Source organism: Furipterus horrens, unplaced genomic scaffold, assembly GCF_987537825.1.
Source record: "Furipterus horrens unplaced genomic scaffold, mFurHor1.1.pri manual_scaffold_11, whole genome shotgun sequence".
Classification (NCBI taxonomy): domain Eukaryota; kingdom Metazoa; phylum Chordata; class Mammalia; order Chiroptera; family Furipteridae; genus Furipterus; species Furipterus horrens.
The window spans coordinates 88,318,554-88,341,854 of NW_028327181.1; the positions used below are offsets into that span (position 1 = coordinate 88,318,554).

Genomic DNA, 23,301 nt, shown 5'->3' on the forward strand with positions numbered 1-23,301 from the left:
TATTTTTCATTGATAAGACAGGTCTTATCTCATTAGAGAAAAGTATTTAATTCCACATATATTGAGCATCTTCTGTTTTGCTGGACAACCTATTGGGGATAGAGACCTGCCGAAGGTCAGGCTTTGCCCTTGAAGAATTCATAGCCATAAATATACCATTGGAGTGCAGTGCAGTCCTGGACGGGTGGCTTAGTTGGTTGGAGCATCATCCTATACACCAAAAGGCTATGAGTTCAATCCTTAGTCGGGGCACGTGCAGCAGACAACTGATTAATGTTTCTCTCTCTCTCTCTCTTTCTCTCCGTCTCTCCCTCTCTACCCCCCTCCCTCTCTCCCTCTCTCCCTTCCTCTCTCTCTAAAATCAGTAAATATATCCCCAAGTGAGGATTTAAAAAAAAAAAAGAATGTAATGCAATGAGGAAGTAAATAAAGGGATGGGCGTGCTGCTGTGAATGCACCAGGAGCCCCGTGGTGAACACCCGGACTGTTTCACCAGCTAGAGATGCACCCTTACGCCCTGGGGCAGGCTGCTTTAGGAGAGCATAAAGCATCACTGCACCATAAGGCGCTAGCTATTGTTGCAGCTGATCACCCACAGCCAGAAGGCATGCAGGGTATACAAGCCACCAGTCCATCCGTCTCCCGGGCCCAAGAAAGCAAAGTGCTATGCTCAGTCTGCCCTTCCATGCCCTCAGCCTGCATGCATTGTGAGCTTGTTCAAGTTTGACCAAGCCTTTGGAAATGTCTGCAAGCCCACTTATACATCTGGTTTTCCAAGCCTCCCTGTAAATGGCTTTATATAGCAATATTGGAGGCTCACAGTAATTTTATAAACATAAAAAAGTCATTGAATTAATCATTTGTCTTTGGATGGAAAAAGAGTTTCTTCTACCCTCCACTGTCTACCTTTCCGGAACCGATATATATGTCACCAAGTCTGTCATCTCTGTTCTGTCCTCTTGGCTCTACAGTCACACCCTAGCACTGGCCCTCACACAAGGAGTACCACAGGGGTCTCCCTGAACATCTCTCTTCCAACTCATCTTTCAGCCGCTGCGGGGGAAGCCCTTCTAAGATGGCCCCCATTCAGCATAATTATCCCTGGGCTAAAACTCCTGCACAGTCATGATCTTTCACCTTGAACTTGCCCTCTTCCAAATATTCCTTCCCACTCAGACTACCCTTCCCCCTTGACCACTGAAAAACTTCTGTTGTTTTTAGAGACCAAGCCCTAAATCTCTCTCCAGGCTTCCCCAAGCAGAGTCCCATGGTCACCCTGAGGTCCCCTTACAGTCTACTTGTATCTTGATGTCAGCAGTCACTGCAAAGATCGAGCATCTGTGTCGCCTCTGGGCGTGAACTCTTGAAGGACCAGTGGCTCAATTCATCTTCAATTTTCAATATTTAGCACAGAACCTGGCACACTATAGGAGCTCAATAAATATTCGCTCATGAGTGAATGACAGACGGATCCTTATTAGTCCACGTCACGGTCCTGCCAGTCTGTTTATATGATCTCCTTTACAAGCAATTGTTCCCTAACACTTCCTTCCTAATTGTAAACTGTCTTGTACCCGCCTCAGCAACAGGGTTTCTATTTTTTACATTTTTGTCTACATATTTTGAAAGGTCAAGGCACTGCTTTGGGATTTTTTTCTAAGTCATTTTTTCGCATTTTTTGGTATGTGCCCAATGAGATGGTAAGGCATTTTAGGATGTCAGTTTCTTTGGTTCCTGTTCCCACTCCTGACCTAGAGCTCTCAAAACAGCTAAGTCAATACTTGCTCTATATGGAAGGAAGTAAGAATGGCATGTGTCTTACTGAAATACAGATTAATTACTGGGACACTACCTTGCTTGGAGTTTTATTCTGTTCCTTGTACATGGAACTAGGAAGACACTGTGGACTGATTAAGATGGAAATGACTTCCATAGCAATGTAGCGTCACTGATGACAATGACAGTGTTGATCTGTACGCCCAAACCGTTACAGCTGGCATGTTTAGAGGCAGAGGTAGAATTTGATTTCCTAATTCCTGGCTGCATTCTCAAACCTCTAGCCCAACAAATTTCCTAAGAGGAACTTTGGGGCTTAGTCCCTCTCTCAATATCCAGATAGTCTCAAGAATTACTGACTCCTTCTTGCTTCTGCATCAAGAGTGTAACTGAAGTCGGGGTGCATTGGTTTACATGGAAGACCCAAGTCTTCACATTGGTTACATACTTAACTAGTACTTACCCTGTAGCTGAAAATAAAAACACATACTATAACAATGAAATATTGATGTATTTCAGGAAATATTTAAGTAAGGGGAAGACGAAGTCAACTTCCATCTTTACTACTGTTGCCGTCCAACCTCAGTTAGGCTCTAATAACTCCTTAGAGGAGCACAGAATGTAGCTTACAACTTACCCCAAGCAGGTTTCACCCATCCATTCTGCTCCCAGAGATCTCCCCGCAACACACATTGGTGCCTTTCCCCTGCCGCAGGCTCTCCAGCTTCCCATTGCCTGAGGACGCAAGCCACACTTCTTTAAGTGGTTCCCAAGGTCCTTCATCACCCGCAGGCCTTCCTTTGACCTCTTCTGCTCCCTCTCTGTTCCAGGCCGACTGCACTTTCAGGTGCTTGGACCTCCTGCCAGGTCTTCCATATGCTGTTTTTTCCCTCTGCCTATGACCCTTTTCCTCTTTGCCTGGATGACTTCCTCCAAGAGTCCTTTCCTGATTCCCCAAGCCTAGGGTCAGTGTCCCCTCTGTGGGCCCTGCCGCAAACACTGTGTCTTAATCGCCCAGCAGATGTAGCACTTTAAAGTCAGGGACTGTTTCTTTTTCATGTTGTCTCCCCAATGTGAAAGCGAGGTGCCTAGCACAGAAATAGCCTGACATAAATCCTTGTGGAATAAAACATGTGAGTGGATGAATAAACAGGTGAATGCATGAATCGTTACAAGTTGCAAAACTTTTCTAATCCATGTCTGTGAAATAAACTGGATTAACACGAGAGTCAAACCTGCCATTGGGATCCTAGGAGAAGAACGAATGCTGGCTCTTTAATTGTATGATTATCAGGTATTTGAGAAGCAAAGGTAAACTTTTTGCAGGAAGTTGGCAGTTGGCTCTGCCAAAAGCAGCTAGGCCAAGGGACCCCCTGTAAAGGGGCTTTGGGGGTCGTTCCCGGAAACATCTCACTCCATTCCCCCTTACTGGTTTTTCAGAGCTATTTTCCAAGCCAAAGCTGGAATCTTCCGCCCTATATCTGGACCAGGGTGAAAGTCTGAACCTGTGGTGCTCCATCCCTGGAGCGCCTGAAGCCGACTTCACCATCCAGAAGGGAGACATGACTGTGTCATCGTCTCAGAATTTCACCAAGAAAGCCTTCAAGGAGGACAGTGGAGCGTACACCTGCATCGCAGGCATCGGCAAGGTGCTTAAGAAAAGCAACACCGTCCAGATAACCGTGTGTGGTGAGTCCATCCTTGCTAGCTCGGAGAGTCTTGAGGTGGAATCGGAGGAAGGGGATTTTTCACCTGCTGCCACCCTCTCCAGTGTGAAGGCAGACCATACTCGGTGGGGTAAGAACTTGAGGGAAGGAGAGAGGAGTGAAATGAAGAGACTAAACAGAATCAAGTGGGATTTCTGCTTTGCGTGCAGGAGAGGGGCAATACAAAGAAAACACTGTTGGCAAGTCAAGTCCATGGCTTCACTGGGGCTGCATGCTGATGACATAGCAGCCTCTGAACCGGCAAGAGTCTGGCTGCTGGAACAGGCACCTGCCCACAAGTTCACGGCTTAGTCAACACTGCACATTAAGATCAAAGCTCCAGTTTTGAATCCTTAACCTGGCTGACCGCAAGGTCTAGGACTTCTGTTAGGCAGAATTCGGTGCTGGGACCACCCAGACCTGCGCTTCTTAGACTTGAACAAATGTACAAAACCTGGTTAGAATGCAGGTCGGGACGAGGCTAGATTCCACTTTTGTAACCAGAGCCTAGAAGACGCTGGTTCTGGTGGGCCCTGGACCACATGTGGGTGGAGGGGTTCTGCATGAATGTGAAACTCTGGTCAAGCCGTCACTGTCACTGTGATTATTCATTTCAGTCATGGTCCTTCAGGTTAACCTGTGGCTGTGATTTCTTCAGCCAAGACCTTAGTCTGAACTGAACCCAGATTTTAGTCTATTGTCAACTCTCTGGTCGTCTAACTCAAAAGGAAATAGTGCAAGAGATGAGTGTGGGTCATTCCATTTTAATTCTTTTTGTTGTTCGTGGGAGGAGGTCATTTCATTATATAAGTTTTCTAAATAAGCTAACTTCTAAATAATGACCTAGTAGGATTCTTGTTTCAGAGGTAGGCAATTTCCAGTCAGGAGAGGCTGACGCACTGAGAATTTGTTTTAAAATATATTCTCTTTGTGTTCTTGGGTTTTTTTAAAATGCTCTTTCTGTGTCTTTTCTCAATACAAAAAAAAAAAACAAAAACCACATATGGATGTGCACATATGTACATGTGAGATATATGAAAGTATGAACATATATTTAGAGGGATGTGATTTTTTTTTTCTTGAATTTGTGTCATTTGTTTGTTTATAGCATTCTTGTTCCCCCTCTCCTCACCACCTCCCCCACACACACTCACACTCACACTCACACACACACTACTTGCCAATTTTATAAAAGTCCTGTAAAGGTAGATAAAGCAGGCAGGCATTTAAAATTATAGTAATGAGCCCTGGCCAGGTAGCTCAGTTGGTTAGAGCATTGTCCCAATATGCCAGGGTTGCAGGTTTGTCCCCGGTTAGGCACAGACACCAACCAGTGAGTACACAAATAAGTGCAACAACAAATTGATGTTTCTCTGTCTCTGTCTCTCTTCCCACCACCACTTCCCCCCTCTCTCTAAAACCAATCAACAAAATATTTAGTAAAAAAAAATAAAATAAAATTACATTAATGACAGAGAAGGCAAAGCTCAGAGTTTGGAGTAAGAACGACCTGGATTGGATGTTTTGCTTTAGATTGTTTCTCTCTCTGTCATTCTAGAAATGCTCTCCAAGCCCAGGATTTCTTATGGCTTCAAGTCTGAGGTGATAAGAGGACAGACCATAGATATCAGTTGCCAATCCATAAATGGTACTTCACCTATTTTGTATCACCTTGTAAAAGCAAGTAACACTTTGAAGAATCACAGCGTACACTCAAATGAACCCGCAGTATTCAAAGACAATCCCACAGAAGACACCGAATACCAGTGCTTCGCGAATAATTGCCATTCCCACTCTGAAATGCACAGTGACCTTCTGTTGGTCAAGGTGATAGGTAAGTTGCTGTGCTATGAGAAGAAATCATGTGGGGTTGGGGCTTTATTTTATATTTTCAGAGGTTTGGGATTGCCCAGGGATGGTGTGGGCAAGGGAGATGGGTGGGACTTATGCCAAGTTCACAAATGTGAGGTGAGACAAAGCCAGACCGATGCCCAGGTCAATGGGGCCAGACAGTATCTGGTGACATTGGGGTTGCCAATGTCCTCTCCCTTCAGAACCTTTCCAGTGAACTTCTAAAATGTGAGTGAAGTGTCCCGACTTCAGGGAGCTCTAAAGTTGTGTTTGGGAGCTCTCTTAGCCCCCTTTTTAGGTGAACTGCCAGACATTTCAGAATTGTTGACCAGAGCTCTTCTCTACAGTTGACCCTTGTTGGGCAAACTGTCACGTGCAGAGCCCACGCAGTTAGAGCTGCAGGCTGTGCCTCCCGCGGCTTACTGACATTCTCCTGGGACTCTCATACACAAGAGAAAAACACCGTTGCCCAGGGGGGGCATTTTTCCTTGAGCCTCCTTCCGTGCCTCTCAGAGGCCTTAGGAGCGCCATTGCCTGCCTCTCGGAGGTATGCTGCATCCTATTGTAAAAAGCTTACAAGCCTTCCTTCTCTTTCTCTTTCTTCTTGTTTAATAACTTTAATCTACACACGCCATCTGGACATCTTCAGCCGGACAGATTCCTGCTACTATTAGTATACAGTCTAAGAGTAGTCACACTTTTCAACTTAACGTTCATATATATTAAGCACCTAATGCTATCGGGCAGCGGTTCTCAACCTGTGGGTCGCGACCCCTTTGGGGGTCGAACGACCCTTTCACAGGAGTCGCCTAAGACCATCGGAAAACACATATATAATTACATATTGTTTTTGGGATTCATCACTATGCTTTAGTTATGGTTGGGGGTCACCACAACATGAGGAACTGTATTAAAGGGTCGCGGCATTAGGAATGTTGAGAACCACTGCTCTAAGGGCATATCAAAAAAGACATATTCTTTGTTTCCAATAATATAACAAGAAGCATAGAACCACCAGATTAAACAGCAGGAAAATATTTGGATATAGATGAATATTTGAGTAACAGTGCAAATACACATAGAAAAATGTTACTAGGCAACACATGATTAACTGCCATGTGAAATATCCTGCCAGTGATTGGTGACAGGAATCTAGGACATGAAGATATTCCCTAGCCTGCAGGGACGAGCTGGGTCAGGAGCTGGGGCTTGATGACACATGGGCAGAGAGGGCTAGAGAAGGCCTACCAGCCTAGTCACATACACGAGCAAAATCTCCACGGGCTCGTTCGCAAGACTGTGGGTGAATAAGGTGGCTGGCAACTAAGGTTGGGAATGGAGGATCACTGGATATAAACTGAAAAAGTGACTGACCCCAACTGTGAAGGACATCAGATGCTAGTGCTGAGAGCCGAGAATTTGTCTTGTGTGCCGTGAAGAGCCAGAGGAGGGAAGGGGCCCATGAGAAGGGTATTGTGGGAACATCACCCCGGTGCCTCCATCGGTTAGGAGGAGTGGTGACTTTAGACCTCATGCTACCTCAAGAAGCTAATATAGAAGCCCACGTGAAACTGTTGGTTTAAATTGCGTCCATGTTAGTGGCTAACATCTGCTGAGCCCTGACCATGTGCCGGCCCCTGTGTGAAATATTTTGGCAAATTATTCCCATTAATACTTACAATAGCTGTGTAAGACCCATAATAATATTACCCTCGTTTTGTGATGAGGCAAATAAGGCTTGAGGCAAATAAGGCTTACAACAAATAGCTGGTAGGAAGTGAGGCTGGAAAGGAGGCAAGGCTGCCCGGCTCCTGATTTCCGCTTGCCGCTGTCCCCTTGTGCTGCACAAGGAGAGAGACTGTCAAGTCAGGTTGCACCCTTAATAGCCTGCCCTCGTGGTCGACCTCCACCATCTCATCCCAGGCCCGGGACTCCCTTTCATCGGACCAACAGCTCCATGGTCCGGCCACCCACTGTGCTCACGAGGGTGATTCATAAGTCAGATGCCAGTCTGCTGACCAGTCCGTTCTCACACTAATAGGAAGGTCTACATGGAAAGACAATTTAGGATCAAAATTTTGGTGGGTGAACATGGAACTGGGGAAAGGGGACAAAGGAGGAGGATAAGTTCTGCTTGGAGCTGATGGGAATGAGAGGCTGACAGACTTCCAGGTAGAAATGCCCAGGTGAAAATCAAGACTAGGGATTCAGGAGCATAATCTGGACTAGAGCTATGTATTTAGGCATTAAATGCAATGCGCTTATGTGTTAAATGCACAAAGAGAAACAATGATGTGAGTGAAATCACCAAAGAGGAGAATGGGAAGGGAAAACTGAGGACTGAATTTTGCAGAAAGTCCATATTTAAGAGGCAGAGAGAAGAAAAACTTGTGAATAAAGAGGGAGTGGTAGGTAAGGAGATAAGAGAACCTGGCTTGTGAGGCCTCACAGAAGCCCAGAAGAAGATGAGTTTGAGAGGAAGGGCTGGGAGACCGGTGACAGCTGTAGGGAGGCCAAGGGTGGGGATGAGCTAGTCAAGGGATCAGGTGGCCTTTGGAGTCTCTTCAAAACCAGAGATCAAGTACAGCTTCAGGAGCAGAGGAATGGAAGTCAGCTTTCAGGGCTAACAAGTAAGTGGGAAATGAGAATGTGAAAGCCATAGGTTTAGACACTCAAAAAGGAAACAGGAGAAAAACAGGTCATGAGTCAAGTCATTTGTTCATGAAATCTGGAAATGCTATGCATCTTTGTAAGCAGAGAGAGAGACCACACACACACACACACACACACACACACACACACACACACACACACTGGTACAGACTCACAAATAGACCTCAACAGAAGACCTACATTAACGGGCAGAATCAAGCTGAATGGTCAGTAATAGCTGAGGTGGTCAGTGAAGAGGGACGTCCCTAGCATCTTGTGTTTAATTAACACGGGTGCGCCGGAGGCATCTGTTGCTGCCCTGCTGGGCCACTTAGGGGAGGAACTGAAGATTGTGGGGTAAGAGGAGTGACAAAAGCCAAGGCTGAGTCATGGCATGGGAGGAGGCTGGCCGCGAGCAGCGTCTGTGCCGTGTCCCCCACCCCCACCCCCCACCCCTGCCTTTTTTCAGTGCTAATCCTTTTCCTGCTTTGCAGCCCCAGTGGACGAGGTCAAGCTTTCTATCTTGAATGATGAGACAGTGGAGTCTGGGAAAGACTTTGTGCTCCGATGCTTCACGAGCAACGCCTCTGGGCCAATCACCTACAGGTTTTATAGAGAAAAGGAGGTCAGGCCCTTCTACGAAATCACCTTAAATGATGTCCAGGCCTTTTGGCACAAGACGCAGACGAGCATGGAACAGGACGGACAGTATTACTGCACAGCCTGCAACAGAGCCAACCGTGCCAGGACGGTCCCCCGCAGCAACACGCTGACAGTCAGGGGTGAGTCACGCTCTCAGCCGTAAGGTGTACTGAGGTCACCAAGGGCGAGGCCCGAAGGCTCACCACTTGTAAAAGGAAATGGGTGGGAGTCTAACACTCGTCACTGAGGGTTCAGAGACCACTGCCCTCCAGGCTATTTGCTTGTAAGTGACAGAAGCCCCCTCGAGTTAAATACAAAAGAGGAACTGGTCATTAGAAGGACCTGAAGTATTTCACAGGGTTGTAATTCCCCGCGCTTGGCGGAGAGATAGCAAATGGCCCGTCTGGAGTCAAACGTCCACCCACGCACCGCCTGTGGCTGCGGGGATTGGGTCATGCAGAGCAGGGACGGTTAGAGGAGCCCAACTACGTGAACAGGGAGGGTGGCTTCCCAGAGAAGGGGGAGGACCACACAGACCCAGAAAGGAGTCCACTTCAGCCCGATAGTCCCTTAAGACCGTAGCTGACTCTGTAGCAAGAACGACCATTTCTGTACCGACTATGACCACAGAATCCCTCAGAGGTAGACAGATGCTCAGTGTAAGATGTGGTTACAGGAACTAAAAACCAGACTCCTTTGTTGCTTAAAGCCAACGTTGTTTCTTGCTGGTAGAGGAAAAACGATCTCTTCTGATTTTTCTCACCTCCAGTCTTTCTGGCCCCGTGGAAGAAAGGACTTATTGCAGTGGTTGTCATCGGAGTGATAATCGCCCTCTTGGTACTTGGGGCCAGATGCTATTTTCAGAAGAAAGCCAAGGGTGAGCACGGTTCTTTCATTGCATTCTGACAGGTTGCCCTTGCCAGGAGACCACCTGTGGGTGTGAGGGGCTTCAGCTTTATGGGCGGCTGTGCTCTGCGCCCGTGGGAGCTGAGGAGATGTAACTGACTTCAGTTGTTTTTCTCCTTTGGGTGTTGCCTTGATAACCAAAGATCTTGACTTTGGTGGGTGTGGAGCTTTCACTGCCCCTGAATTTAGCTGGACAAAAATGAAAGTGATTGCTTTCCTAGCTGGACAACCCAGAAAAGATAAATTCAGGGGAGAGTTCCAACTAGGCATGGTCCCAAGAAGCCACTTGTGTGGATTTGGCCACACACAGTCCTGCAGTTGGTAGAGAGGGGTGCGAGTGTTACGGAGACATCCCCATATACACCGAATGTCCCCCCAACCCCAGTTCATCTGGCTGCTGTGCCATGGTTTCTACCCTGGGCTGGAGGTTAGCCACACATGGAAGGGAAGCCAGGATCACCTGCTGACACCCCGGAATCACAGTCAGTTAGCCTGTACTCAAGGAAAAGGGCACAGCACCAGTAAATTCTGCCAGGATTTTTGTGGGCAAGGAGGTTTCTGCTGGAGCCCCGGGGCTGCTACCTGGGATGAATGGGGGCAGATGAGATAAGGAGGGGCCCTGGGTTTTTTTCCAGAGCAGGAAATCCCTCTGGGAAGACAGGCTCCAGAACAAATCCCTTCCTCGGGGAATCAATCGGTCATTGCCAAACAGGCAGGGGCAGAGGACAGACTTGGTCTCAGGCCAGCTTGGAATTCAAAGCCCCAGGATTAATTTAGCCTTTAATTGTTGGCACGGTTCTGAGTCAAAGAGACAGTTGTCCTTTTGTCAGGCTAATCTGGTTCCTGTATCATTGTCTTCACCTCCATCACGTTCCTCTAAAGAAAATAGCTCTTGGTTCACACAACAAAATGTCATCTTTCTGGATGAAATGTTGGGAAAGCTCTCAGTATAAGACCAAGAGAAGAACTACTATGTTTTATTTCTTTTTCTTTTTCTTTTTAAAGCAGAAATATATTTGGCTTTCTTTTCTCTTTTTATGGGTAGTCAAATCTTCAAGGAAGTCACATGTGGTTGGAATGAGTATTCCTCTCTGTTGTGGATGTGGATACTTTTTACTGACTTTGGTTTTTCTCTTTCTCTTTTTAAAGCCAAGCAGATGCCAGTGGAAATGTCCAGGTCAGTGCGGCCACCCTGTGGGCATTGTCTGTAGGGAGAGTCTGATCATCAGGAAGTTTTCATTGGTTCTTGGGAAACTCAGAATAATAAGGGTGTGAGTAGTGTAGGGTGTGTGTGTGTGTGTGTGCGCGCGCACGTGTGTGTCGCACTGGAAGATTGCCAACTGTCCTTTCACGGGAAGAAATGGCTTTATTCTGAGGTTATGTCCTTCCTATACTGTTCCTTGTGAAATCCCCTTTTTCTTATGAAATTATAATGGTAGTAGATAGAACTTTTAAAATTTACTTACTTGGCAAAATAGAGTTGGCCTAGAGGGGAAAGAAAAGTGGCTGTACTATTTTTACAGTCTGGAAATCCAAAACCCCGAAGCATGCAAACAGTAGCTTTGTAGAACAGAATGAGGAATTCAGGGGGGTGGGATTCACCTAGGAAAGGACTCCTGTTGTTCATGTGCCCTTTGGCCTTGACACTTATTTTAACAGCAAAAAGTGTTTGTTAAATAAGCTCACAAGTGAAAAAAAATGTTCGTTTTCTAAAGAAGAGAGTAAAGTTTGGCTCACTTTGGAAATCTCTTCCTGATTTTCTCCTGATCTTTCCTTGATTATTTTGTTGGTTTGATGTTAGAGCCAAAAAAATGTGTGACATTTTCAAATTTTATTTTAAGGCCGGCAGTACCACTTCTGACCTCCAACAATGAGAAGATGTCAGATTCCAGTACCAAAGCCAACAATCCTTACGGTACAGTTAGAGTTTCCTGCAGTTGCTAAGAGGTTTCCTAATTTGCTGCCCACTCGGTTACCCCTCTTAGACACAGAATCTGCAGTGGTGGGGTTAAGGTTCCCAGGGAAGCCCTGTTCAAGCAGGAGCACTCGATCTAATCAGCCATTGGATGGTGAGCTGATAAGCAAAGCAAACACAGGAGAAAGGTGGAACATCTTCCCCTCACTTTGCCTCCTTCCAAACATCCCGAGGAATGAAAGGTAGATGATAATTATAATCCTTTGTAAGGAAGCCCAGCTAGCAAATTAAGGCATTGGTAAACATCTTCTCAGATAGAATTATTTATTAGAAGCACAAGACATTTTTATTTCAAACTTGACAAAACACGAAACCAATTTAAGTACTTCTCTGTTAGTAGAAGCATTTTTAAGGATTTTATTTATTTATTTTTAGAGAGTGGGGAAGGGAGGGAGAAAGAGGGAGAGAAACATCAATGTGAGAGAGATACATCGATCGACCGGTTGCCTCCCATACACACCCCTAAGTGGGGACCGAACCTGCTGCCCAGGTATGTTCCCTGACCAGGAATCAAACTGGAGGCATTTCTCTCTGTGGAACGATGCCCAACCAACTGAGCCATGTGCGTAAGGGCAGTAGAAACATTTTTTGAAATAATGGAACAATATTGGAATGCCTGGCTATGTGTCTTATTGCAAGTTTGAGTCAGCTCAGTGGGTTGGGTAGCCAGTTCCAGGAGTTCTTAATCCCATGAGGTCTAAGAGAAAATTCCTCAAGAGGGGACTTACAGTTATATCACACAGAAAGGGTTGTCCTAAGCCAGGTTTGGAGCCATTTTGTTTCAGCAGGTTTGGGAATAGAATGCCCATGTTCTTTTCTAGTTCAGTAACAGTATTGCACACAATGAGAGAATTTCAGGATATGTCTTTTATAGGGCATACTTGAGAGATATGTTTTAAGAATTCATCAATTCTTATAGTCATGAATCATAAACCTTTAAAACATGAAATGAAGTGTTTGTAGTAACAAAAGTCGTCGTCAGCAGCCGTCCGTCTCGAGAGACGATGGTGTAGCTTCTTAAGAGTCTATCTGCACCTCCGAGAATGGCTGTGCAGTCCGACTCGGGAGTGACACGCTATCTGTCTCCTCCCGTGTTGAATCGACATCTTGCGATGACGCTGGAGTGTCCTCTCCAGTGAAGCTGAAGCTACAGAGCCTGGGCAGGGTGATATGGAGGGTCTGCTGTTGCCCATGCAAAAGTAACAAAAGTAATGTGCCAATAAAGAGAAAACAGCAAATATATCATTTAAGAAACTACATTCAGAAAAATTCAGTGAATATTTAGCAAAAAGTAATCCAATGCTATAAAGAAAATACCTTTTTGTGGTATAAGGTGGGTTCCGTTGGCTATTTGTATTATTTATAAAGAAATACACAGAACTATTCTGGCTGGTTTGGCTCAGTGGATTGAGCGTCGGCCTGCGAGCTAAGTGTCGCTGGTTCGATCTTCCAGTCAGGGCACATCAGAGAAGGAAAACTCTGACTCCAAAAAACCTCCGCTGCCTTGCGGCATACCTCTTCAGGGAAAGGCTAAGGGAGTAAAAACCCCGACAGAAAATCCGGAGCCGGAGTCCCTAAGGCGGTTTGACGTTGTAGTCAACACCGGCAACTCCTGCGGCGCACCTGAAGCCAAGCTGTATTGACTCCGTCTTTCCCTTGGATCCTTCAGCTGCGAAGAGAGGGGGGGTCTGCTGCATGGGCAACAGCAGACCCTCCATATCACCCTGCCCAGGCTCTGTAGCTTCAGCTTCACTGGAGAGGACACTCCAGCGTCATCGCAAGATGTCGATTCAACACGGGAGGAGACAGATACCGTGTCACTCCCGAGTCGAACTGCACAACCATTCTCGGCGGTGCAGATAGACTCTTAAGAAGCTACACCATCGTCTCTCGAGACGGACGGCTGCCGCCGCCGACGACACAGAACTATTGTAACAATATAATCAATAAAATATATTTAAAAAAAAGAAATACAGGTACTTTGAATTAAATGCTGATGTAGATATATATTAAAACGGGATTTCCCCCCAAATTTCCAAAATGCAAGAAATAGTCCAATGCTTATGTCATCTCTCCATGGATTATTTCAGTTCATAAATATATGTTAGTAATCACAACAGTGATTAGGTCAAATACATAATGAAAGCCATGTGTCCTTCAGGAATAGTATTTATAACATTCAGAAGAGCTCTTTTTAATATGGAACAAATTGATTAAAAAGATTAAAAATGCATTTGCCTCCTGAGGGGGCAGCCTGGAGGCGCTTCCTCTTGTACCATGGATCCCACTCCCCACCTGGGAGGGTTAGTCTCCCAGCATCCTCCTGGCTGTGGCTACAGAGCTGTCCCTCTGCAATGAAGTTTAATTTCTAATGAACTTGCTCAAAGTGAACAATTTGACTCTTGAATCACTCATGAGTAGAAGTGTCCCTCCCGCAGGATGGTGGCCATCCCACTGGTGTTAGAAAGAGGCCACACAGCCCTGGTCAGATGGCTCAGTTGGTTGGAGAGTCATTCCATGCACCAAAAGGTTTCAGGTTCGATCCCCGGTCAAAGCATGTTTGGGAGGCACTCTTTCACATTGATGTGACATTTCTCACATTGATGTTCCTCCCCCTCTCTCTCTCTCTCTCTCTCTCTTCCCTTCCCACCCTCTTCCTCTCTCTCTAGGGTCAATGAACATATCTTGGGTGAGGATTTTAAAAAAAGAGAGAGAGAAAGACCACACAGTGGGTTGGATGGGGCCACAGGGAGACCAGGAGGGAATTCAGAACCCAGATACACTACCATGATGTGGGGAGGAGGGAGGGAGAAAAAAGTTATATATAGAAAACTAGGATTTCCATGGCCACCCATCCTAACTGTTATTTTTTTAAGTAGATAACAGTGAAGATATTGGAAACCATGCAATGAAACCAATAAATGAAAATAAAGGTAATTATATAATTTAGTATTTTTTTAGTTAGAAAACTTTACATTAGAAAGGATCCCTAGGAAAAGAACTAAAACTGTTAACACTTGTGGGTATTTCCCCACGTCTCTTCACGACCCTGTCAGCAGCTGACAAATACAATGGAGGTGGCTGGCTGCTGTCTCCAAAGACACTACCTAGTGTCCTTAATGGGGAAGTGACCTAAATTCCAGTAGGAGAGAACCGGGTTAGACTCAAAAAAGGAACTTCCTAAATCAGAATGGACTATTGAATAAGGTAGGAGAATCTCCTTTCCCTTGGAGAGTACAGGAGGGTTTTTAAAAAAATTATTTAAATAGCATCGCTGCCAATCATTAGGTTTCACACCTTGAGCTTACATACGCTCTATGTCGATTGTGTCTCGGTAAAGCCAGGAGAAACGTGTTAAAGGGCTGGGATGGGAGAGAAGCACACAGGGACCTTCGAAGGCAGTGAGAATGTTCTTTGTCTTTAAAGGGGTGATGGTACGGCATGCAGTTATCTATTGTCTTGGCGTTGTTTATGTTTTATACAGAACTTACAAATATTTTGGACCTATTCAATATTTCATAAAAATGAAAAATACACTATAAAAATGAAGTAAAACAGCACTGCTGTTTATTTTTTAAGACAGTTAACAAGAGATAGCTTGCTTCTGCCTAAAGCTCAGAAGGGTTGGGCTCACTCACTTTTCCATCATTGGAACAAAAACTCTAAAGAACTGCATGGATTCTGTCAATACCTTGACTGCAGAATCAATTTTAGTTGCTGGCGAGAAACCCTGATTCACTCCAGGGTTTCTCAGTGATGTTATGTGGAGTGAAAACAAACTAAATGGCTAGATTTCACGGTGCCCCCCTGACCGCTCTCTTTAACTTATTTTCCTGTGTGTACCCGTCACAGGCTCGGGGCATTCTGGGCTGGGGGCACTCTATGGTTCTCCATTTCCTGAGGTCCTTCACATCTTGGAGATAGTTTTCTATGCCTGTGGCCATGGAGGCTTCTAGACTTAACTGCTATGGCTGATGCTGGCTGTGTTCTGTGCCTGCTGAACTTGTACAGGACCTCCCACAGCAGAAACCAGGGGGACCCAGGCAGAGGGTCCCTCCGCATCCCGGCGAGTGCAGGGTTATCGCTGCGCTTTCTCACCCGCTTAGAACGAAGTTACGCCTGTGCTGGCTTCTGCTCAAAATGCGGACTACTTTAGTCATCTATGAAAATCTCTAACGTGGTCTGAGCCCCCGCCCCCCAAGGGGAGGCTGTCTAACTGCAGGGTGCTGTGCTTCCTTTGAGCAGAGCCTCTGACCTTGGACGTGGAGTACACAGAAGTAGAGGTCATCTCACCTGAGCCTCATGAAGGTAAACGCCATCGGTCGAGTGATTGCCCTCGCTTTGCCGTCTCCTTGGGTGTAGATGCACAGGGTGGGGGGGGGGCTGTGGCCAAAAGACAAGAGTCTAGTGACCCTCAGTCGCTCAGAAGGGAGGTGGTCATCAGACAGACCTGCTGGACGTGCCTAAGGCAGGAGCTGTGACCCCGCCCAGGCTTTGAGATATAAAATTTCAGTAATTATTATTTATCATACTACTAATAATGGATACATTTTATCAACTAATTACTAAGTGCTCAGAAGTGTGTGTTTTGAGAGACCTTTTGAGATCAGCCTCACTCCGGGGTGTCTGAGCTTTCTTCCAGAGGTACGCCCCCTTGCCCAGACCCAGCGTCCTTCTGACAGAACTGCTTGCAGACTGAGCTTGAGTAAATGGATGCGTGTTTGTGTCCAAAGGTAGTGAGGGCTTTGCTCTTTAAAGGGACAGCTGCGTAAAGACACAGACTCCCTTCCTGTATAAATCGGGATTCTGGCTTTAGCTTCGGGTTCTGTTCTTATGTACATGGTTCTCTCGCACAGGCTGGCCGGGAGGGCCCGAGCTCTGGTTCTGTGCCAGAGAGGGCGGCTCGGAGTGGGCCGGTGCTCAGCAAACGCCAGAGCATCAGCCTTCGCTGCTGGGAGGCTCACAGGACTCGTGCCCTGCACCTGCTTCCTGCCGCAGCTGCGGCCAGGCTGTGTCCCCTCAGCCAGGCAGGCCCGGGGCTGTTTTCCAGGCCAAGCGTGCAGAGCATCAGCCCCAGCCATGGGGTGATGGCATTCTCTCTTCACCTCTTGCTTCACGATCTGGGAGGAGTTCGGGGTTCCTTCCTTCTTTCCTTGCTTAGGTTCTGGGTACCATGTGAACAGGTGTGTGCAGAGAACCTTCCGGGGAACCCCGTTCCGTGCGGCCCCATGGTCTGCGATCAGCATGGCCCCCGCAGTTGGTGCAGCCCATCTCTGTAGATGCCCACTTCTAAGTCCGCATGGGCCTGGGGGTGGGGGCCTTGGCAGGCCTGCCTTCTCCTCCTTTTTATTTCCTTGAAAATGATTCGCTCAGTGACTTAATAAATGAAGGGCTGGTGGTGGGCCAGCAGCTAAGGTCCCTCCCACGGAGGCAGAGCCTATGCGGGCGCTGAGGAAACAAGGAGCCAGGGAGTAAATTGTATCAGGTTATAGTGAGTGCTCAGAAGGAAAAGAAGGGGCTACAATAAGAAGGCGGGAAAGGTGGTGCCTGTCCCTGGAGGCCTGTTTGAGGGGTGGCATTTAAGCTGCAGCCTGAAGGGCACCAAGAAGGTGGCTCCACCCAGAAGAGGACAGACCCAGGGAATGGGAAGGGCAGCGTGAGGTGGCCCGGAGCTGGGCTCATTTAGGGTTCTGGAAGGAGACTGGAGTGTCTGCAGAGGGAGCGGGAGGGAGCCGAGGCAGACGGAGCTGGGAGGACGGGCGGGGGCCAGGGCCTCCCGGGCCTCCAAGGTGCTCTCTGCATTCTAGTCTCAGCGGACTGGGAAAACTTGAAGCAGGGAAGCGGTGGGTTCCAACTTCCTTCTTGGAAAAAGCAATCCTTGTGGCTGGTGCGGTGGATGGTTATGAAGGGAGACAAGAGTGTCACCAGCAGACAAGAGGGTGGAGCCAAAGCACTGGCAATGGATGGATTCCGGATATATTTCGGAGACAGATCGCAGCACTGGATGGAAAATTTGAGGGGCAGAATGGGGGAGACAGAATTACTGCATGGATGGTCGTGATGTCTGAGATTGGGAGGAACGAGCCTGTGGTGACAGCTGGTTCTGTTGGGTTGAATTCAAGGTGCCCGAGAGGGGGCAGCACAAGGGGCTCACGCTCAGAACCGAGTCTGGGTGGGCTGTGGCAGATGGGACCGTCAGGGGCGCCCTGCCCTGCCAGCCTTCCCTGGTCCAGCCTGAGCCCCTCCCCTATCAGGCATCCTGGGCTCAGTCTGTGGGTGGCAGCTCACTTCCCCTTCAGGGGACTTCAGGTGTGGAAGCAAGAAGGCCCATAACAAGAGGGCGGGGCTGCCCAAAGAGTTTGAATGTGTGTGGAACCCACGCTCCCCCCTCCTGCAGACGGACTGCCCTGGGCTGTGTGTGCCCTCAGGTTCTGCTACGGTGGTCCTGCTCTTGCTCTGCTGCTGGGGAAGGAGGTGGGGGTGAGGCACAGGGCAAGACGGGAGTTAAGGGAGCTGATGCCTGAAGGCTTTGGATGTCGGAGGGAGAAAGAAGCAGGGTGGTGACCTTGGAAAGAAGTTCCTGTGGGGATGTCTCCATGCTAGCAGTGTCCGGATTAATTTTCCTTGCTTGAAGGTGGGGCGTGGGGGGTATTGAAGGGAAGCAAAGAAATAGGACAGGGTGAGGCAGGGGTATCTTCCTTTCCAAGCTGTGCACCTGCAGCAGTGCAACCACCCAGGGCGTCACCTTGGCCCAATTTGCACAAAGGTGCTATGTGGGCTGTGAGGGCCTCAGCAGAGCTAGAATGAGGATCACTTGGGTGGAGATGGAGAGTTTCTAGAAGATTCACATTAAGTTTTCTGGACCCAGCCTCTTGGGCAGCTAAGGGCAGTGGGGGAGCCGGCCTGGCCTATGATGCTGTACCATTGCCCTCTCTTCAGCGAGGGGTCACCAGGCTAGGAAAGGGCTTTGTGGGTCCAAGGCCAGTGATGAGTAAGTAAACTTGACCTGGCCTTGGCCAGCCCAGTACCCTGTGCTCCATCTCTCCTTCCTCCACAGTTGGAGTGGAGCGGGGGGTGGGAATGGGATGTCCATTTCTTCTTCTTTAAAAAAAATTTATTATTATTTTTAATGATTTGAGAGGGAGGGGGAGAAAGAGAGAGAGAGAAACGTCGATTTGTTGTTCCACTTACTTATGCATTCATTGGTTGCTTCTTGTGCGTGCCCTGACCAAGGATCAAACCCACAACCTTGGTGTATCAGGACGATGCTCTAACCAACTGAGCTACTCGGCCAGGGACTGTGTTCATTTCTAGCCCTGGCTGGCAGCTGACCAAGTGGTCCCTTGTGGGTGGAGGAGGTGCAGGAAGGAACTGGGTAAACCCGGGTTTGGTTTGCTGCGTGTTTGCTCTGAGGCTAATTGCCGGGAAAACCCCATGAGGTGGAAGCCATCTCCTTCTCTGTTAACAGAGAAAAACAAGCCAAAATAAAGCCCCATCTGGAAATATCCCTGACAGCAGAAACAAACAGCCGGTGGGCCGGTTTAGTCATTAGCAGGCAGCTGCTGCTGGGGACCAGATAGGGGAGGGGGAGGGGTAGTGTGATGAACCGAACGCTCCCGCACCCGCCACTGAGCTGGGCAGAGCCAGGAGGGCAGCCGGAGAAACCACGGGGGCACCAAGAGGCAGCAGCCACCCTGCTACCCAGGCTGATAGGCCTGAGTGCGGCTGTTCAGGTCCCCAGGGTGTTAGTGTCCCCAAGGTAACCAGAGGTCTACTGGCCAGCCCTGGTGTGTCTGGGTGTCCAGGCCCCCAAGCTTGGCTGTCCAGCCCCCAGATCCATTCCTTCCCCCTGCCCCTCCCCCACTTCCTTGTGCGACTGAGTCAGAGGATGAGCTGACAGCGACCAGATGCCCCTGGCACTCTGTGTCCTGCAGCATTGTTTGCCTACCGGTCACCCCACAGCTTGGAGCTCCTGAAAGCTGGGACCAGGTCCAACTCACCTTTCTGTCTCCCATGGCGCCTGGCCCGCGGTAGCTGTTAGGATCATGCTGAGCGAGGGACTCGCCAGGCCTGACATTGAGCAGAGTCCCTTGGTGATGTGGTGGATCCTGCCCACAGATATGGGGATCCCTGGAGCTTTCCTCTATACCCCCAAATCTGCGTCACAGAGGGAGAGTGGTGTAGGCATCTCTGCTGTCCTCTTAGGGAAAGGCAGGTGTCCTCTCAGGGAGGGGCCTGGTATCTCAGGCACTCCACTGGGTTCCGTCTAGGTTTCATGCCCCAGGGGAGTCCCTGTGATGCTTCCTGCAAGGCCCTGGCAACCCCAAGGGCCCCAAGCTCAGCTCTCAGGATCTGAACCAGCCCCCAGGCTTTCTTCTGGCATCTGGGTGCTGAGGCAGGAACCACCGCCATTCAGTGCGTGAGGAACGACCAGGATTTTCATGAAAGGCCTCAGGAAGTGGGCTGATTGTGCCAAGACCTTCCTGAAGGTCATGGGTCTGAGATAGAAACACCTATGGGGACATTGACTGGCGCTTTCACCGTCACATCCAACCTTTACAGGTGCCTCCAGGTAGCTGTTCGGGGCCTGGGATTGGGAGGTGCACAGGACCCCATTCTGCCTATTAGAATCCTCTGGTGAGTGTTTAGAAAGCATCAGAGCCAGCCCTGAGTGGTGTGGCTCAGTAGGATGGGCACAATCCCATAAACTGAAAGGTCGCCAGTTCTATCCCCAGTCACGGCACATGCCTGGGTTGCAGGTTCGGTCCCTGGTTGAGCCACGTATAAGAGGAAACCAATCAATGTTTCTCTCTCACATCGATGTTTCTTTTCCTCTCTTTCTCCCTCTTGTCCCCTCTCTCTAAAAGTAAATAAATAAAATCTTAAAAAAAAAATTTTTTTTAATCAAAGCCACGGCCCACCCCAGACAAATTGTCAGCATCTGCAGTGAGGCTCAGGTGCTGGCACGTGAACTCAAGTAGCCCAGCTGCCTGGAATCAGCAGCGGTTCTCGGTCCCAACTAATCCTTCATCACAGATCATGCTCAGGCTGAAACCCAGACTTCGGGCGATTGGGTGGCCACAGCCCAGCCTCCGGGGACAGGCTGGCAGAGCAGCTGGACACGGGGACACAGTGGCAGGGAAAGAGGGATGAGGCCACCGAGCTGGAGGCTGCAGGCCTGACTTGGGAGCCTTTCCATCTGTGGCCTCTCAGATCTTGGGTTCCCACGGTGACCTGTTGCCCTGGTACTTCCAGGCAGGGTGATGCTGGTTAGACTAGGATCTTCTGAACTGGGACAATGGCCCGGGCTTAGTGGGGAGAGGTTCTGGGTGGGGGAGTGGGGTGCAGCCTTGCCTGGGGAGTCGCAGGTATTTTCCTGCTTCAGCAGTGGGCTGACCTGGTGCCTGGAGGCAGCTACTGACCTGTGCCTGGTCCCTTTCCAGGTCTGGGAAGGAGGGACACAGAGACAGTGTACACTGAAATCTGGAAAGCTAACCCTGGTGAGTGAGGAGCCCCTGACTCCCCCAGCATGGTGGGCGCTGCCCCCAGAGCCATCCATGGGGTCCTGGGAGTGGGTGGGGAAGAGAGGGAGCAAAGGGAGTCAAAAAGGGTGCCACCTCTCCCACAGGGTTGACTTTGAAAAGTAGTCATGGGTTAACATGTACTATTAGTTAGTTGACATAATACTAAGTGCCTGCTGCCCTTCAGACAAACAGGCACCCAGCTCTTGGCTGGACTGTGTCCTGGCACCCCTGTGTGCTCACAGGACACCCGACACAGTTCCGGTGACCCCGAGAGAAGCAGTACAGCCCTGCCTATTCTCAGGGGCCAGAGAGTGATCCCCACTTGCTCTCCACGTGGGCCCTGGTGCCATGGGGCTCCCACTGGCCTTAGACAAAGTCACTGCTTTGCTGTGACCACGGCAGTAGCTTTAGCTTCTCTGAGAGCTCGCTGACTCGGGGGGAGGGAGTCTGCCTTGCCCCCATTCCCTTTGATTTCTGCCTTCACCCACTTCAGTGCCTGCTCCTCACAAAGAGCTTCCCCCAGACTGAGCACATTGCCTGGCAGACATGGAACTGGGGATGCTCCCAACAATCTCATTTTTTGTATAATTATTGTATTTCATTCTGGGGAAATGAAATTACAAAGATTACTTTTAAATTCTGAAAGTAAGTCACAACCTAAGGGTCATAAACATCTTGGGGGAAGTAGTCATTAGAGAGGATTATCTTGCTTCCTACAGCAAACTCTATTTAAGTGGATTCTTTGAAAGGGAATCATTAAAAAGGGCTGGGAGCCCTGGCAGGTGTGGCTCAGTGATTTGGGTGTCATCCTGCAAACCTAAAGGTCACCAGTTTGATTCCCAGTCAGGGCACTTGCCCGGGTTGCAGGCTGTCTCTGGTTGGATCGGCCCACAAGAGAGGAAACCGATCTCACCCTCTCTTTCTCCCTTCCCTCCCCTCTCCCTAAAAATAAATAAATACAGTCTAAAAAAAAAGAACTGGGACACTTTGGTAAAGCCTGGCTAAATCCAAGTTTGATCCACAGGCCGGCAGCCGCCAAGGCCTCAGGCCCAACCTGACCCACAGAATCTGAATCTCCAGAGTCTGAACTCTAACAAGTTCTCAGATGTTTCTGATGCTAACAGCGTTTGAATAAACAGGTAAGTATCTTACCTGGAGAGCCTACTTGTTATCTAAAATAAGAATCACTCCTTAAGTAATCTTTTTCTTTTTTTAGATTTTATTTATTTACTTTTAGAGAGAGGGGAATGGAGGGAGAAAGAGAGGGGGAAAAACATCAATGTGTGAGAGATACCTGGATTGGGGGCCTGGCCTGCAACCCTGACTGAGAATTGAACCAGCAACCTTTTGATTTGCAGGTTAGCGCTCAATCCCCTGAACCGCACCAGCCAGGGGTATAATCTTTTTTTCTTTTCTTTTTTTTAAATGGTACTTTCATGACCAGAGCAGAAACTCAGCCCCTTGTGGGACTTAACACTGACTGAAAAAGTTTTGAAAACTGTCTTGTAGGGCATTTTTGGCCTAAGTATTTGATTTTTCATTTTCAACATATTCAGAACTAGCAAAATGTAAATTTGGAAATAAATAGGCTTTCTCTGTTCTTCTCTCTATTCTTCCAGTGTAACAGAAGGCTAAAGGTCAGGTGGGGTTCAAAGTTGTTCCCGTTTGGTAATTGTGCAAATATTCCTCTTCTGTTTTCCTGGGAGTGCCAGAGATAGGTCACTTTCAGTTCCTTTGGTTATGCAAAAGCTCACGTTTATTGAGAACAGACTGTGTGCGCTCAGTGGTCTGCGTTGCAAAATCTCTTCCAATCCCCACAATAGACCCCATTTTACAGATGAGGATACCGAGGCTTAGAGAGGTTAAAATGCTTGCCCAAGGTCACACACCAAGCAAGTCCCTGAGACTAGGTCTCTGCCAGAGCCAGACACCGAGCTCCTGGCCCCTGAGGGCCACTGCCTCTGGTTTCCGGGAAGTTCTGCAGGGAAAAGGCCTTGGGGTCTGCATACACCTTCCCAGCTGGTGAAGGCCACCCCCAGTGTGGATTCCAAAGGGTTGGTGTTAGGGGCCCTGCTGACAAAAGACAAACTAACAAGAGAGAAACAAGCAGTGATGAGTGACACAGTGGAGCAGTTTACCGAGCCTGTTAAGCAAGAATAATCAATTTGTAGAAAAGTGACAAACCAAAGAAAAAGAGGTTCCAGGGGCGGAAAGCTGTGGGAAGGTAAATATATGGGGGAGCTAATGGGGAGCAGGGCTTGTTTGTATC

General features: G+C 48.3%; 1 protein-coding gene across 7 annotated transcripts in view; it reads left to right on the forward strand.

The window, feature by feature from the left end:
- Positions 1 to 23,301, forward strand: part of PECAM1 (platelet and endothelial cell adhesion molecule 1) — a 55,569-nt gene that overhangs the window by 19,207 nt on the left and 13,061 nt on the right. For 2 of the 7 annotated variants that reach the window (XM_090257821.1, XM_090257820.1), the window contains exons 6-15: positions 3,217 to 3,465; positions 5,041 to 5,316; positions 8,480 to 8,767; positions 9,397 to 9,504; positions 10,683 to 10,710; positions 11,375 to 11,448; positions 14,385 to 14,441; positions 15,754 to 15,816; positions 20,952 to 21,008; positions 22,057 to 22,171. In XM_090257821.1, the coding sequence (XP_090113947.1) occupies positions 3,217 to 3,465; positions 5,041 to 5,316; positions 8,480 to 8,767; positions 9,397 to 9,504; positions 10,683 to 10,710; positions 11,375 to 11,448; positions 14,385 to 14,441; positions 15,754 to 15,816; positions 20,952 to 21,008; positions 22,057 to 22,163 (1,307 nt within the window). In that variant the 3' untranslated portion in view covers positions 22,164 to 22,171. The remainder of the gene's footprint in view (positions 1 to 3,216; positions 3,466 to 5,040; positions 5,317 to 8,479; positions 8,768 to 9,396; positions 9,505 to 10,682; positions 10,711 to 11,374; positions 11,449 to 14,384; positions 14,442 to 15,753; positions 15,817 to 20,951; positions 21,009 to 22,056; positions 22,172 to 23,301) is intronic. The other 5 variants (XM_090257826.1, XM_090257827.1, XM_090257822.1 and 2 more) reach the window with 4 other exon arrangements.